Source organism: Rhinolophus ferrumequinum, chromosome 17, assembly GCF_004115265.2.
Source record: "Rhinolophus ferrumequinum isolate MPI-CBG mRhiFer1 chromosome 17, mRhiFer1_v1.p, whole genome shotgun sequence".
In the NCBI taxonomy this organism is placed as follows: Eukaryota; Metazoa; Chordata; class Mammalia; order Chiroptera; family Rhinolophidae; genus Rhinolophus; species Rhinolophus ferrumequinum.
This window is the reverse complement of record NC_046300.1, coordinates 36093849-36112385: the sequence shown is the minus strand read 5'-3', so window position 1 is coordinate 36112385 and position 18537 is coordinate 36093849. Positions and strand designations below refer to the sequence as shown.

The 18537-nt window shown below is 33.5% G+C and overlaps 1 protein-coding gene across 1 annotated transcript in view; it reads left to right on the top strand.

The window, feature by feature from the left end:
• The window catches only part of STAG1 (stromal antigen 1), a 260872-nt gene that overhangs the window by 153510 nt on the left and 88825 nt on the right, over positions 1–18537 (top strand). Inside the window, 4 exon segments of the mRNA XM_033131991.1 lie at positions 2673–2771; positions 3279–3358; positions 8621–8728; positions 14471–14585. Of these exon segments, the coding sequence (XP_032987882.1) occupies positions 2673–2771; positions 3279–3358; positions 8621–8728; positions 14471–14585 (402 nt within the window).

The window sequence follows — 18537 nt, the reverse complement described above, 5'->3', positions numbered from 1 at the left end:
CATTTGGTCCATGCTGAGATTTGACCTTGGTCTGGTGGCTGCAAGGGAAGGTCAGTGTAGATCATGAGGGGTGCTACTCCTTAAGGGGGGTATGTCCTTAAGGTATTTGCTTCACTTGAGATATCCATGTAGTTGGGTAGGTGGTAGCATACTATCCTCTAAGAAGAGGACATGAGCATTATTTTCAGGGTCACAAGTTCATGGGAAACTTGGAGTTCAAGATTCTCAGCTGCATCCATCCAGATACTCTTCAGACTTGCACCTCTTACTTATATGGCCCTGGTTTGGGCGTAGGAGATGTGCCTGGGATGCAAACTCTCTTAAAATCTGCCACCCTTAAATTTGAGTCATGGATTTTTAGTAAGAGCAGTTCTTTATCTTTATGGGATAAGTGTCTCTTTAAAAGTTGCCAAGAGTCAACATTTGCTTTAAACTGGTGATTAATTAACCTGTCATTTTCTTTCTTTAATGTATCAGTGACTCTTAGCCACCCAGTTCCATACCGTGCTCTCTCAAACGCTAGGCACATCTCCTTTCACCTGTACCGGAACTAGCAAATGGCTGCTATTCAGTAATTGGGTTCTTCCTCATAGTAATCCATCTTTCAAATGATTAACCCTAGAATCCTATCACTGAAGTTTGCTTCCTAGGACCACTCTTGGTACAAACTGTCTAGGTCACATTTCCTAGAAGACAAGCCCGAGCCAGAAATTTTTGTGCTAGTGGTACACTGAGGCTTATATTCTCAGAAGCCTATGAGAAAGTGAGAAAAATAGGATAAAGCAGAAAACACACTAACAGAAATATGGTTTCAGCAATTTTATGTCAGCATGATCTCACCAGGACCTTTGAAGAATAAATTGCACCTTAGAGGTTGTTCTGCCCTGAGGCAAGTTATCATTCCCCACTGGTTATGGGCCTTAGCCTGGAGGAAGGAAAGGGTATATACAGGCGGGGCAACGTGGACCATAATCTCCCAGGAATCTCTGTGACAGGTGATTCTTTTGAACCATGGTCAATTCTCCAGAGAAAGGTATAGATACAAGACATTAGCTGTCAACACAGGAGAAAGCATAGCCTCTTATATGGGGTTTTATGAGGGGCAACAACAGTATCGACTACAGGCCTCTCAGGTACCTTCTATATGCTAGAGAACTTGACCAACAGTCATCATCTAATTTAGTGGTATGCTAGAGCTACCTTGAATCAGCTGGCAAGAAAGTGATTATGCACATCCCTTCACAAATATGAATTCAGTAACATCTCATTGGTAGCTTGAAATTGGCCATGAAGGGATTATTTACATAACAGAAATCTGCAAATGCATTATTAAGTCAGGGCCCCATGCCCAGAGCTGGTTGTTAAAACTTTTACCAGCATACCCCAGTATTTAATCCTTAACAAAATTGGTATCACCATTTTATAAATGTGAAAGCTATCAGAGTGATTAATATACTTGCTATCTTTCATGTAGCTAAAAAACTAGAATTGGGAATAAAATCTAGTTTTGTTTGATTCTAAACCTTAGACTCCTCCTGTTACAGCACATTGCTTCTTTTTGAACATAGCAACTTCAATCTCCTTTGAGAGAGTTTGCTAAATTTCTAGATGACCCTGAATGCACTGTGATTACCAGCATCTTCTACTCCAAGTTAATAACTTTGTTTAGATGATGTCTCGTAAATAGCAGTCCTAGCACATGTCACTCTGTCACTTTGTCTTTTTTAAACATTCTGCTGTTTATCTGTTTCCTAACTGCTCTTTCTGTAATGTAAAAGGCATCCAATAACTATCTGTTGAGGGAATAAATGATGACCTTTAAATAATGAAATTAGGTTTTTCTGCAGGATTATTCAGTAGTTACATAAAGGACGAATTAGTGTACCTTCTGTGATAGAAATCATAGGTTAAAAATTCTCCCAAACGTGCCACAGTATAAGGTGGGAAATAACTCGATGTTCAGTCAGAGTTGATAAATGTTTGAAAAAGGTGTGGTTGACTCTCAAGTAACTAATGGGTTTTCAGTGCATTTTTATTTTTTAAGATTTTATTGGGGAAGGGGAACAGGACTTTATTGGGGAACAGTGTGTACTTCCAGGACTTTTTTCCAAGTCAAGTTGTTGTCCTTTCAATCTTAGTTGTGGAGGGTGCCGTTCAACTTCAAGTTGTCCTCTCAGACTTACTTGTGGAGGGCGCAGCTCAGCTCCAGGTCTAGTTGCCGTTGCCAGTTGCAGGGAGCACAGCCCACCATCCCTTGAGGGAGTCGAAACCGGCAACCTTGTGGTTGAGAGGACGCCCTCCTGAGCCATCCTGGAGCTCAGCAGCAGCTCAGCTCAAGGTGCTGAGGACTCGAGGAATTGAACTGGCAACCTTGTGGTTGAGAGCCCACTGGCCCATGTGGGAATCGAACCGGCAGCCTTCGGAGTTAGGAGCACGGAGCTCTAACCGCCTGAGCCACCGGGCCGGCCCATCAGTGCATTTTTAATTGAATATAAGTGAAACACAGATTATACAATTGCTCAGTTCTACCTTATGTTGAATTACAATATGAAGTAAATTGAATGGTTATGCTGAAAATTACTTTAGTCTTCATAAACACTTGAAAAATCTTTTCAATCTTCATGCCATGGAATTGATCACTTCTGTTGTGTTTTTCACTTGTCTTTCTGTAGCAAGGAGAAGTCAGGCTGAAGTGTTTGAAAGCTCTACAGAGTCTGTATACCAATAGAGAATTATTCCCTAAATTGGAGCTATTCACAAACCGATTCAAGGTGAGCATCAAAAATACTTAGCTAATTTTATTTTTCACTGTAAAAATGCTGATTATAACTAGTTTAGCAAATGACATTACCATAGCAAGTGTTTATTTCATATGGTTTACTGCGTATTCTTTAAATAAATCTATATTAAGTAGATGAACGAATCTCAAAAGATGTTACCAACATGAGTTCTTATTTATTGCCTCCAACAGAAGGCTCTCCTGCTTAAAAAACAAGATTTTCTTTGTGTACAGCTTTTTATAATTATATTTATTTTGCAAGTTAAGGTTATTTGTCTTAGTACTAGGGAACACCAGTTATTGAGAAAGAGTTTAGACTATGAACATTTATCCTAACACCTCCTCTGTGTGAATAGGAATATGATAATACGGTTTCATGAGTAAAGCTTTCAATTTAATTTAGCAGTAGTCTTGCATGTACTTTTTCAAGGACATTTTCTTAGGTCTGTCCTGACTTATTTTCTGCTCATGGTTGATTTGATTTATAACTTATTTTCAGGATCGCATTGTATCAATGACACTTGATAAAGAATATGATGTTGCTGTGGAAGCTATTCGATTGGTTACTCTGATACTTCAGTAAGTGTAATACTTGTTAAAATTTTAATTTAATCTGTTGATAGTTTACTCTTTTTCCCAGCAGTATTGATGTACTTCACATATATAACCCTAATATGTAATCTTATTACTTTCGGTTCTACGTTTATATTTTGAGATTAGGTTTGAAACAAAATGTTTTCTTTCTCTCTTTTTGGTTTTTATTTCGACTGTTTTCTGTTTTCTCCATATAAAACTTCTTTTATATAGTTCAGAGGAAATATCAATGAAGGAACATAACTTTCTATTAAAAAAAGAAAGAAAGCTTCAAAAGGGATAGGTTTTTAAAATAGCTTCTTTGGAGTGGTATAGAAATAGAAGGAAGGAAATAAGGCATTTAAATTGTATCATTAATATGATAGAAATTTTAAAATAGTGATAGTTTTACCTATAGAGCTTTGACGAAAAACTAAGAAGAATTTATGAGAGAATGTAGATCTTAGCAAAGTCATTACAAATCCTCCCCTCCCTACTTTGTGATGCCACATCTGTTATGTACCACATGCCATATATACCAGCATCTGTTGTTGACGTGATGTCTTTTTACCTCTTTCTGCCCTAGTATCATACTCTTTGTTATTGTGGCTTTATAATACAGTATACGTTATATGTTATATATATGGCCTTCTTACTGGGTGATTCCTTCTTCTTTACCTTTCTTTTTGAAATTCACTTAGCTACTTGTATGTATTTTTTTCTTCGATACGAATTTTTAAAATACAGTTGTCTAGTTCCTCAAAAACTTTAGCTTGGATTTTAAATATTAGAACTGCATTTAAATTTATGAAAATTTATGAGAATGGAATTTTTATTAATTATACATGAAAATGATGCATTTCTTTATTCAAATATTATTAGGTCTTTATATAGGTTTAATTTTTTTATAGAGGTATTGTACATTATTTATTAGGTTAATTTTAAAATACTTTTTGGTTTTGTTATATGATTTATTTTTAGTGTTAACTATTTTTTACTTGATTATTGCTGTGGCAGAGAAACCGTTAATTTTTATGTTGGTCTTATATATGCAGCCTTCTAGAACTCGATGCATTCTGATGGTTTGTTGATTCTGTTGGGTTTACTCTGTAGACTATTATATCATCTGCAAACAATTTCAGTTTTGTCTTTTTTCCTAACCTTAAAACTTTTGTTTTATTCTCATGTCTAATTGCATCAACCAGGACTTTCAGCACTATAAAAGTATCATTGATAGTGGATTTTTTTTGTTTGTTTGTTTTTCGTTGTTCCTTAGAAAGCATCTAAAGTTCTTTGTTCTGTGATTTCTGAGATAGGTTTTTGATACATGATAAAAGTTATTTTGTATTCTGAGTTTTCCGAGATTTTTCCTTTTATGCATTGATGAGCCTAAATCTCATTGATAGATTTGTCTAATGGTAAACCACACTTGCACTTCTAGACTAAATCCTGTTTGAATATGATATATTTGTTTTTATTGTATTTTGCTTAAATACAATGTTATATTTTATATCTTATTTAGAATTTTCACACCTGTGTTAATGTGTAAATATGACATGATTTGTTTTTCTGTCCTTTATACAACTTCGAAATCAAGGTTATTCTGTTTGTAAAATACGTTCAGTAGTTTCTTGCCCTTTTCATAGAAAACAAATTTTCTGTGAAACTTTTAGAAAATTTTCTCATTAAAGCCGTGTCAGTTTTGAGTTTCTTTTGAGGAAAAAAGGTTTTTGATTACCATTTCTACTTCTTCAGTGGTTATCTATTTAAATTAACTTTTATTTCTTGCACTAATTCGACTTTTGTAAACTTTTCAAAATATATCAATTTCATCACTGTTCTCAAATTTTTTTTATAATTCATGATATTTTTCTTCATAAAACTGCTATTTTGTTAATTCTTTTTCATCTATTTTATTTGTATCCTCTTTTTCAAATAACTAGCTTCTTTTGCTTATTTGTTTCTTGTTTTCTAATAATCATACTTAAAGTAATAAATGTATCTTTAAGTACTACTTTACTGGTCTTCTAAAAAGATGGACATATAGTATTTTCATAGACAGTCAATGATAAATATTTGGATGACTTTTATGATTTCTAGTTTAATCATATTCAGTGTCATGTTTTTGTTCTCCCAGATATATCAGATTTTTTTTAACCTGTCCTTTTTAATTTTATATGAATATTTTCTAAGTGTGTTTGGTTAATTTTCTAAATTTTCTAATTTGTTTAAAAAAAGAATATTTTTGTTGTGTATGTAGTTATGTGTTTATATTTATTACTTTGAATTTATTTACTGTGTCATTCAAATTATTTATACCTATGCTTATTTTTGTCTACCTTTTAAGATAGACGTGTTAAAGTCTCCAACTACTGTTGTTGACTTTTCTTATGTTATTATTTGGTATACTTAGACTATATAGATCAGTACCTATGTGTTCATGATTTGCACCTTTTGATAGTGTTCATTGTATCCTTAAATTCTTCCTTGTCATTTCTAGAATATTTTCCTTTTGAAATCTATGAAAATGTTAAGCCTGCTAGTTACATTTTTCTTGTGAATTTTGGAAGTTTATGTATGCATAGCTTTCCCTTAAACAAAAAAATACCCACCCCCCACCCCCCATTTCGTTGTAATAGGTTTCAGGTCTATATTGTTAAGGATATACTTTGTTTATCTGTTTGTTTTGCTTCCTTACTTATTTAGTTTCAATACCAGATCATTTAGACAGGAGTTGGTATTTCTTCTTCCCTTATTTCCAGTGAAGAGTAATTATCTCATAGACTCCTCCAAGATTATCTTTGCCTGCTACTTTAATTCCTTTGAGAGTGATTTCAAACCATCTGATACCTTGTTTAGCTATAAAAAGCCTACCTTTCATCCTGAATTTAGAAAATGATTTGGCTGGTTTCAGAAGTCTGTTTTTAAGGTTCTTTCCTTCATTTTCATTGGAGGAGATAAGGGCAAAACATGTCTTACTTAAGCTATGGCCCTCCAGCTGTGTCAGATGTCATAATTTATTAGGTACATTGGTCCTTTTTAGGATTCCTCAGAGAGGCCTCCCAGCTCTAGGTATTTATGACTACAGTTCCCCAGTGTTGTCAGTGCCTCCTCTGGCTATTTACTTGTAACTCAGCTCCTGGCTTTCAGGTTTCCTCTGTTGGAGTTGCTTGCTCTGTAGGTAATCTTGTTGGGCAAAGTCTTTTAAAATTATTCAGGCTGGCTCTCTTTAAGTGTTACATATTTGACTCACAGGAAACATGGATTATTTATAGATGAACTTTGCCTCATTCTTCTTGTAACCCTCTCTTCTTAATCTACTACTAGATTTTCACATTTAAATTTTTTTAAGCCCTGCATAAAGTACCATTTCCTAAACTTCCTCACAATTGTTAACAATGTTTATAAATTATTCATAGTGATACTCTGAAATTTTGTGCTCCAGTTTGGTTTAGGGAAAAGGTCAGAGTAGCACAACACCCTGACATCTTTCTCTTTAAAGAAATCCATCCTCTCTACCCATTATATTGCTCAATCCTCTAATTTCTATTTATATATAATATTTTGGTAAGTAATGAGTTAAGGATCACAAAACCAGCTTGCTGGTCTCTTATAGCATTTGCATGAAATAATCTAGCCTTATTTTTCTTGGCTTGTGGGATCTCTACTTCCCAAAACAACAAATAGAGTCACATTTAACATACTGTTATGTCTTCTTTAAATTGTTTTACTGTTTATCTGTTAGTTTTCCATTTTTTGGTGTAGATTATTTATTTTCCTTTTGCTTATGAGCTTAGGTTCCTGAAATGTCTTATTAAATTTTTTTTCCTACGAGTAACTTTTTCCTGAGGGTGTTAACTAATTGAGCTGATGATATATAATTGGATGAAGGAGTTAAAACTGATGAAGGAGTTAAGGCCTTACCCTTGTGCCCTGTATAATTGGATGAAGGAGTTAAAACTTAGGCCTTACCCTTGTGCCCCTCCTTATAATTTAGGGGTATAAATTGGGCATGGGCAGAGACACATCTGCCTCAGGACAGAAAGCCTCTGGTGGTAATTTGTAACTTATCCCGGGCAGTCTTAAAAATTGTCTCTTTCAGTATATGGGAGGAATTATATACAGAGAGTTAATTCATGAGCTAGCCAGTTTGCCTACACCTATTGTGAATTTCCAGTGCCTGTTATTGGTTCCAGGAAAACCCTGGTGTCACCTGCTCACACTACACTGCTTCACAGTAGAATTATTGCTTCACAGTAGAATTAGAACAGGTATTATTGACGGGGGTAAAAAGTATAATTTAAAAAATGCTTCCAGCCTATCTCCCATCCTTAATATTCAGCTCTTTTCCATTCAGAACTACAGTTTTCCCCTTATACTATGATGAAACCTTCTTTTGCTGCAAAAGACGTTCTAATTTTATGTTTATTTGACAGATCCCTCAACCAACTCCTAGCTTCTGAGGCATTTCTAGGATTGAATTCTGGGGAATGAGCTTGTTACCCTTACATCTTGTCAAGAACCTATACAGAATTCTATAATGCATCTAGTCGTTGCTAATCTATAATCATACCAGACATTTTAAAGCATGTTAATGGTCAGGAAATAGACTTTCCTTTTTTGGAAAACGTGCTTAAGGAAACATTCTGCAAACTAAGAAATGGTTCAGTGTTAGTAAAGGAAAGGTTGTGACTACTGAATCTGTTTTATATAGAAAGAAAACAAAATAGTATTGTATATATAATGATAAAATAAAAATTAAAATAGACAATTATGGAAAGAAGAATTACATAGCATAATAATTTTTAACTGTATGAAGCAGGATTAAATATATTCTCCATTGCCTGTCAACAAAAATCTTATGGACATTTAAGAACTTGAGCTAATTTTGGGTAATATTAGGTTGGTGCAAAAGTAATTGCAGTCTTTGCAATTGTTTTTAACTTTTTAAACTGCAATTACTTTTGCACCAAACTAATATATATCCCAAGATATTAATAGTCATTGTCTATGAGTATGTATGTGTGGGAAGAATTGTGGACATTTTATATTATTTTCTTGTTTTATCTGTATTTTCTGAATTTTATGTAATGATTAGGTGTCTTTTATAAATAAAGAGAAATATTAATTTCACAGTAAGATTAAAAAGAGATGACAATAAAACTAATATGCCTTGAACTTTTATAATGAAGTAAACAAAATTTAAATAAAGGTAAAACTGAAAGTAAACTTTTTTTGGCTCAGATGTTACTTTCTGAATTTTTTCAGTGGAAGTGAAGAAGCTCTTTCCAATGAAGACTGTGAAAATGTTTACCACTTGGTATACTCAGCACATCGACCTGTTGCTGTGGCAGCTGGAGAATTCCTTCATAAAAAGTGAGTTAATTATCTTAGAATCTAGGTTCCATTTTCGTGTTTTTGTTTTTGTTACTGTCTTATTCCCTTTACTTTTAAATTTATTTTTAGTTAAATTTATTGGGGTAACATTGGTTAATGATATTATAAGTTGCAGGTGTACAGGTTTTCTGTGATACATCATCTGTATATTGCATTGTGTGCTCGCCACCTAAAGTCTAGTCTCCTTCCGTCACAGCATATTTGATCCCCTTTACCCTCTTTATCCTCCCCTCACTTCTCTTTCACTCGGGTAACTACCACACTATTGTCTTTGTCTCTGAGTTGGATCGTTGGTTTTGTTTGTTCATTTGTTGCTTTCTATATTATATCCTACGTATGAGTGAAATCATATGGTTTTTGGCCTTTTCCATCTTACTTAGTCCAGTTAACGTGATACTCGCAATTTTCATTGTTTTTCGTTCTTTTAGAGTTACGTACTAGAAGTGAGTAATAGTGACTGAAAACAGTGTTAGAAGTGGCCATTTCAAATTCTGTGGACTGTAATATCCTCACAGTCTGCGTGTACATCATGACTCACATCCCTGGAAATATGTTCTTTGTGACATATTTCTTTTCCCTGGTCTAAAAGGATGGTTCTCACCTAGGAGTGTGAATGGAGATTGGGGAAAAGTGAATGAAGTTTATAAAAGCTCCCCCAGGTAATTTATATTTCATTTCACTAGTGTTTTTCCCCTTTTAAAGTTCTGAGGTCTTATCTTACCTTCTCAACATTTGCAATCTAAAATCACCTTCAAATGCCTCCCAACATTTTTGTGGTGTTTTTTTCATTCTTTCTATTGGGATGAAGATTATTTTAATCAGTTATCCATATTAATGCTGAAAATTATATGCAGGTGCAGTTTAATTAAAACCTAAAGCCTGTTCTATTATTGAAAAAGTATAGAGTTAATGAGAACTTAGGAGTATAATTAAAAATTATCATGAAATATATTTTTTATTAAATTTATTGGGGTGACATTGGTTAATAAAGTTATGTAGGTTTCAAATATACAGTTCTATAATACATCATCTGTATATTGCATTGTGTGTTCACCACCCACAGTCAGTTCTCCTTCCATCACCATATATTGGACCCCCTTTAACATTTTCTTTCTCCACTCCTCCCACAGTACCTTCTGGTAACCACTAAACTGTCGTCTGTTTCTGTGAGTTTTTGTCTTGTTCGTTTGTTGCTTTCAGTTTTATATCCCATAGGTGAGTGAAATCATATGGTTCTGGACTTCTTCTGTCTGACTTATTTCGCTTAGCGTGTTGATAATCTCAGGATCCATCTACGTTGTCGCAAATGGAAGTATTTCTCTTCAATTGTACATAAGTACCACATCATTTTTATCCAATCATCTATTGAAGGACACTTTCGTTGTTACCATGTCTTGGCCACCATGAATAATGCTGCAGTGAACATAGGGGTGCATATATCTTTACGGATAAATGTGTGCAGATTTTTTGAGTGGTTACCCAGAAGAGGGATTGCTGGGTCATATGGTAATTATATTCTTAATTTTTTGAGGAGCCTCCATAATGGTTGTACCAATTTACATTCCCGTCAGCAGTGTAAGAGGGTTCCTTTTTCTCCACAACCTCTCCAACACTTTTTATTGCTTGTCTTGTTGATAGTAGCCATTCTAACAGATGTGAGGTGCTATCTCTGTGGTTTTGATTTGCATTTCCCTAAATGCTAGTGAAGTTGAAGATCTTTTCATGTATCTGTTGGCCATTTGTATGTCTTTGTGGGAGAAGTGTCTGTTCAGGTCCTCCGTGTATTTTTTAATTGGATTGTTTGTTTTTTTGTTGTTTAGTTGTATGAACTCTATATTTTGTATATTAGCGCCTTAGCAGAGGTGTTGTAATTATCTTTTCCCGTTCAGTTGGTTGCCTCTTTATTTTGTTGATGGTTTCTTTTGCTGTACAGAAGCTTTTTAGTTGGATATAGTCCCATTCATTTATTTTTGCTTTTATTTCCCTTACCTTTGAGGTCAAATTCGTAAAATCTTAAGATCAAGGTCCATATGTTTAATACCTATGTTTTCTTCTATGCACTTTGTTCTTTCAAGCCTTATATTTAAGTCTTTAATACATTTTGAGTTAATTTTGGTATGTGGTGACAGCAGTCTAGTTTCATTTTTTTTGCATATGGATTTCCAATTTTCACAGCACCATTTATTAAAGAGGCTTTCTTTTCTCCATTGTATGTTTTTGGCTCCTTTGTCTAAAATTATTTGTCCATATATATGTGGGTTTCTTTCTGGGTTCTCAATTCCATTGTTCTGTGTGTCTGTTTTTCTGCTAGTACCATGCTATTTTGATTATTGTCGCTTTACAGTATAAATTGAAGTCAGGGTGTGTGATACCTTTGGTCTTGTTCTTTTTCTTGGAATTACTTTGGCTATCTTTATGATTCCATACAAATCTGATGACGTTTTTGGTTCTATTTCTTTAAAAAATAAATGCCTTTAGGATTTTGATAAGGATTGCATTAAATCTGTGTATTACTTTGGGTATTATGACCATTTTAACTATCTTGATTCTTCCAATCCATGAACATGGAATATCTTTTCATCTTTTTGTGTCTTCTTCTATTTCTTTCTATAAAATGTCTTCTAGTTTTCAGTGTATAGGTCCTTCACATCCTCCTATAAGTTTATTCCTAGGTACTTTTTTAAATACATTTTTGATCATGATCTACTGTATATGCCCTATAATTTATTAGTATACTAATTCACTCTTAAAATATGGGACTAATTCACACTAAAATATTAAGATATTCTTGCACGTGTTTACTTTGTTCTTTTTTTTCATAGATTTAACTTAGTGACTGATTATTTTCAGGTGAACACAAAAGTCCAGTCAATATATGTAGTAATTTGTGATCTGCTAAGCACAGTTGTAAATCACAGTTGTAATTATGTAAGGCATCTTTTGTACATGGATGATTAACTTTGATAATGAACAGGCCTGCCCCTCCATCTAGCATTTGTATCTCAGCCATGGGACAACAAACTATTCTCTGCCCAGTGGTACATCACAAAGTCAGAAAAGTTGTATCTGTGTGAACATTTTTTTTCTTTAAGAAGCTGGCTACTAGTGAATGCTCGTAATCAAAGTGAGGAAAAAAGTCAGGGTTTTCAGACATGACTTTTAAAATATTTAACTTGCCAGTGACTCTGAAATCTGTGGCTAATAGAACAGTGTTATTTTCATATTTATCTTGAGGTATTGTTTGTCATAAATGTGAAGGTCTTCCCTTCGTTTTCCAGGACTATTACATTCTATAATACTTTGTCTCTGTTCTCTACTTAACTTTTCAAAAGGCTTTGTGTTTCAGAAAAACTTTATTGCTTCTATAGTTTCAAAATAAAAATAGACCTAACAGGTTGATTCTGTACAGAATTGAGGCTATAAACTGGCAGCACTTATGTCAGAAAGAGCCTTTGGGTATATTGATTTTATCTGTATTGTATTTTTCTGTTTGTATACTTGCTAAAAATTTTCAAATTGGAGCATTTTACATAAAAATCCACATGTATACCTGCATTATTTTTTATTTCTTTGTAAAAATGAATCCAATTCCTATGGAAATGAAAGCTTCACTTCATAAACTTGTTTTATGCGCCCTACCCTGGAGATGCTGAGTTTGAGAACTTTAGATTCTTAACAATCTCTTTGAACATTCTTTCTCCATTTAATATTGTGATCTTTTAAAGTCTTAACCAAGTAAGCTATAGAGTAGTCCCAATAATTCCATGAATAAGTTTTAAAAAATGCATGCATGCACATACACGCATTGCCTGTTTTGTGATCTAATTTACAAGCTATATACAGGCTTAATTGAGCATTCAAAAAAATAGTAAAATGTATCTGAAATGGCTATTTTAATATGCCATCAAAAATTCTACATTGTAATATTAGAAAAATTAAGCTAATTCCTTAGTATCTTATATTTATATACAGTGAAGGCAATTCTCCAAATTTGTACTTTTCAGTTATGAAGGACCCGCATATTTTTAATTTGTTCCCACTCTGAAAGCCACCCAAATAAACAAAACTTTCTCTTAAACCAGTCTGATAGCTATGCAGATATACCTTCAAGATAATGCTTGAGTCTTTTCCACTTGTCATATACTTTCACCTTCTCGTGCCAAACATAATTCACCTTCTCTTTATTTTTTCCGCTGCAGATTGGTTTATTTTTATGACACATGAAAGTATGGTTTTATTCAGTTATTTAGCCTCTCATCTGACAGGCCCATTGTGATGTTTATATCTAAAGTACCACACTCTATATTCCTATCCCTATTTCCTTACTTTTTTATCCCCCCTATGAACAGCAAACATTTATTTCTTAGTTTTGGAGGCTGGGAAGTCTAAGACAACTATGCAGGCTATATGTGCCTTAGGAATGACAACAGAATTTCACTGGTTTGTTACCTTTGAGAGATTTTAGGAAAGTCTACAGCATGATCCAAGATGGGTCTTGAAGTGGGTTGGGTTGTCCCATAAGTTGGGGTTGGCCAGGTCTCAGGGAATCACCAGTGTGGGGCTAATAGTGTTATGTTATCTAGGTTGAAGAAGTCTAAGATGGTACCTGCCTGTATTTGCATGCTGGGTGCGGGGAGGTCTCAACAAGGGAAAATGGTTTCTCCTGCACTACTATCTGAGAGAAAGCTGCCCCTCCTGCTCTTGCCCTGAAGCCAGAAAATTCAGTTCCTCCCTGTATGTCCCTGAGGCCTTTCAAGCTGCTGCCTCAGCGCTGGGGCTCATAGTGAGTGAGTCTGCCTAGAACTCCATGATCTCACTCAGCCACAAACTCTACTAGTTTTCGTAGCCAGAAGTTATGAGCACTTCTCTTCTGGCATTGGAACCCTGGGCTGAGGAGCCTGGTGTGGGGCTAGGACCCCTTACTCTTCAGGGGGTACCTCCAGAGCCTTGATATCCCCTCCGCTTTTAAATGTCACACATGGGTATAGGACCAGTTTGTTTCATATCTCCACCCCTCCTACCATTCTCCATGTGGTTTCCTATGTATTTCCTTTGTTATAGGACTTCTGTTTTGTTATAGACTTCTGTTCAGCTAGACCTCAGGTGATTCCCAAGGATGGTTGAGAATCTTCTAAGCAAATTAAAATTTTCAAGTTATTTCTTTGCTATATTTTACAAGTTTTGTCACTAAGTGGTATTTTTATAAATTTAAAGTTTATTTCATCTTACTCAATACTATTGGGCTATTGAGTACTGTTTCGAGGTAGTAGGCTTTAATAAGCAGAAACGAATGCAAAAAGACCTCATGGTTTAAAGTGTGAATTTTTATATTTATAATTATTGATGGAACATTTGGTTACATGTAATTTCTTGACTATGAAATGAATATTTAAGAAAATAGAACTCTGTTTAAAATTACATACTCTAGTATCTATCATGTAAGATAAAATAGTTTATATTTTTTCATAAGTATTTGAACATTGGTCATCAGTAAAAAGCTTCCTTTTACACATTTTATATATCATTTAACTGTATGAAATCATTCAGATCTAACCTTTTTTTGACCTATAAAAACATCAGTTACGTATTTGTGTTGAAATAAATCAGTAACCTGATATTTGATATATGTTTAACCCTGAAATAATTTATACAGTGAAGGAAAAAAGACTAAAACTCATATCCTCATAAATTTATAATGCGCTTGTTTGCTACTTATTCCAGGCTTTTTAGCAGACATGACCCACAAGCAGAAGAAGCATTAGCAAAGAGGAGGGGAAGGAACAGTCCGAATGGAAACCTCATTAGGATGCTGGTTCTTTTCTTTCTTGAAAGTGAGGTAAATTTTTAACATAGCTCTTTATTTTGTTTTTTTTTTTGTATTAGATTACTTATTAAATAAAATTGTCAGTTCATTGTAATTAATTATTTTTAATCAAATAACAAGCCTGTTTCGTACAGAATTGCTCCAATGGATTGCCAGGTTATGGAATCAGTACTGTTTTGTGGGAATATATATGCAGGTGTGGATAAACACTGAATATAGGCTAGCAATTTTTAAACTTTTACAGTATTGCAATTCTGCATACTTTTTTTAGTGTTTTTTTTTTTGTTGTTATTGTTTTTAAATGTTTGCCTGTAGCTTTGAAGTTATATTACTTAAACAGTTTGTAAAAGTTGTCAGGTCTTAAAACCATAAATTCTTTCTGGTTTAAAATTTATATTATTTAGAGAAAGAAAAATATGAGTTTAAATGTTTTTGTTAATACTTGTACAAGCTCCATAACAGTATTTCCATGTGAGTTTTATCACTTAATTTTATAATTAACATAGTCACAATATATTATCTATGAGAATCTGTTTGCACAAGTGAGCTTTGTTTTGCCCACTAAAATTCTCTTTGTTATTATAACTGTATTTTCTGTTTCCGTGTTTCCCCGAAAATAAGATATAGCTGGACAATCAGCTCTAATGCATCTTTTGGAGCAAAAATTAATAGGAGACCCGGTATTATATTGTATTTATATTATATTATACCCGGTCTTACAGTAAAATAAGACCGGGTCTTATATTAATTTTTGCTCCAAAAGACCATTAGAGCTCATTGTCTGGCTAGGTGTTATTTTCGGGGACACACAGTACTAGTATGGCATTGGGGAATGGTGAGCTAAACCTAAAGAGCCCCTGAATGAATAAACTACTTGGCTTAGAAATGAGTGGGAATTGAGTTTCAAAGAAAGTGGAAAAAATCTAGGAATTTAGGACTTATAATTTTACTTAGAAAAAAGTCTTTTTGGTTTGTGTTGGAAGATCTTGGAAGAAGAGAAACTTAAAAGATTCAAAACTTCTCACATTTGAAAGTTCCGGTGAAACTCTGTAGGAATGAGGAATAGAGAGACAAACAGCACCTATGAAAATTAAAATTAGGGAGAAGCAAGAACTGAGTGGAATGAGTGGGGTTAGGGCAAAGTGGAGCAGAAACCTAGTGGAGTTACTAATATTTTTAAGCAAATTCAGAATGAATAGAGAAAGAATAAAGTCAGAAACAAAACCATTTGGAGAGTTACATTTGAGAAAAGTACGCGAGTTTAAGAACAGTGTTTTAAATACGTGTACAGATTATGAGGGGATCTTGTTAAAATACTAGTTCTGATTGACTAGCTGTGGGCTGGAACCTGAGTTGCTGCATTTCTAACAGAATTCTAGGTGATGTTTATGCTTCTGGTCCAGGGACCAGACCACACTTTGCGTAGTAAGAGTGTGTGTCTGTGTGTGTGTGTGTATATTTTAAAGCAAGTGTGAATATATTATGGCATACACTACAAAATGCTTGTGAACGTTTTAAAATAAAACACTAAATACTTAGTAAATACTACACTTGTGATAGACCATTTCAAATTATACCTTTAGCTTCTTTAAGGTTTTAGAGGAATGGCATTAAAAGGATTATGCAACAATCAAGTTCTATATGAAAATTTGACTTTAATAGCAACAAGAGTTTCAAAACTTAATAGGGATGAGACATGCAAATACTATGTAAACTATTTGCTAAAAACTTTAAGGAATATGATGATGTAGGCTATTATTAATTGACAGAAAATATTTTAGTTAGATCTCTGAAAGCCCAAATACTTTTCTTTTGATATAGTAAAAGGCATAAGTACAATACTTAATTTTATACAGTTTCATCTTTTATTTAGAGTAGTAATTTTTAATGTATTATTGTTCTATTTTCAGATGGTATTACTGTATTCCTGTGTTTAGTGCTGTTTACTAAAGTGTTACAAGAACATTAAAATATATTTCACAGTTCTCCTCTATGGCATTCTTGTCAGCTGCAAATCATATTTAAGTATGCTAGTTGATTCATGGTAATATTGTCCTTTATTATGGACTCCTGTGTTTCATAAGAAACATTTTGTTAAAATCTCTCTTTTTATCCTGTTACTCTAGTGTACACCCAGAGATGAGTGCTTATTAAAGTTATATTCTTAAAGTATGGTGGAATTCTGATTGTATTCTACTCTGAATTCCTCTTTGTTTTACTGTAACACATGTTAATCAGTAATATTTTAGTAATAGATTCATGAAAAGGTGAATTGAAATCATAAGTAGGATGAATTGAAATCATAAGTAGAAATCATAAAGTAGGATGAGTCCAGCTTATAGATGAATTACCAAGCAGCTAATTAGGATTGACTGAACTAGTTATCATACTTTCTTTATTTTACTGGGATGTTAAATAGTAACCTTTTGTAATAGAATTCTAAAATGTTGAATTGAAAGAGGTTTACAGCCCATGGAGTAGTCTCCCTCGTTTATATATAAATTACATTTGAAATCGTGGAGATTAGAGATTAAAAGTTGTTAATTTTCTTTTCTTTTTGTACCAAAAAGTGACATTTTTAAGCAATCACAACCTTTATAACAGTCATTGGTTTTAGGTGACAAAATACCTTGTATATTTTAGATGCATGCCAAATGGTACAATAAATGGTACTTGAATGTTATGACTACAGATTTCCCCATAAGTAGTATGAACATAGGATTTACTGTACAAACTGTGATGTTTTTCAGAGTGACAAAGATGCTATTAATAATTATTCCAAACCAGTAAGCATAACCCAGAACATTTCTGGATAATCTAGAAGTATGGTCACTTTCCTTCTAGGCATATGAAGATGAGCCTAATTATGATAGCCATTTAAGACAGAAAATTAACACATATTGATATATCCAAGAAATCTCCCCAGAATGTTCTTTCCTAGTGCATGAATGATAACTTTTTTTTTCTTGTTATTGTTTATACGTTCTTCAAGATTCACAATGACTGGGGTTTTTCAGCAGAGAAGAAAATCCAGTATAGGAGTTGTTTATTATTTTAGGTTTAATAACTTGGGGTGATTATTTGCATTATAAATTATATTTTATAAAAGAATTCACTCCTTTAGTGTATTTAACTATTTAACAGAAAGTTAGCAGGCAGAAAAAATTTGAGGTAAAATATTATGAGTAACCTTGAAGCCAATTAAAGATGAATCAGAATGCTCCCAGAAAATTGGAATCAAAGTCATCAGGAATATGACATTAGTTTGTCTTATATACAAGCTTAGAGGAAATACTATAAATAAATTATACTTAGATAAAATTTTATTTATAGCGCCTAAATATAAATATAATTGTATTTATAATTTTAATTTATATGTTATATAGTTTATAAGTAAATTTCAATATAATTTTTTAATTATCCGTTTTGCTATACAGTGACTCATTATCTGTTAATGAGTTAGTTACCTGTTTTGTTCATCTAATTCCTAAAGATTACAAAGAATGCTTGCAGATAACTTATTTTCATGCTATTTTTACAAAATTATACCATAAACTATTTTTGGAAAATTCATTTTTACGGTTCTAGGTCCTTTTTAATCCTGGGGCTTTTATAGCCATTGAGAATCATGCCTCAAGGCTTTCCTTCTTATAGCTTTATCTTTTACTACCAATATAATGTCCTTGGTATAAAGTTTCAGAAAGGTGATTATAACCTTTTAAAGGTGATTATAACTGGCTATGTTAGAAATTTTTTCTCCAACATGGATTTACCTTGGTATACTTGTAGAGATGTGAGACTAGCCAGCTAAGTGGCCATCACAGATGCCCCCAAACAGAGACTGTTTCATAAACATACGTCAATTCAAATCCTGACTGACCATGTTATACTGATTGTTGTTACTCATATTGGTGAATTTGAAAGTCTTAATCAGAATAGGGGACAACACATTTTCATGTCCTTC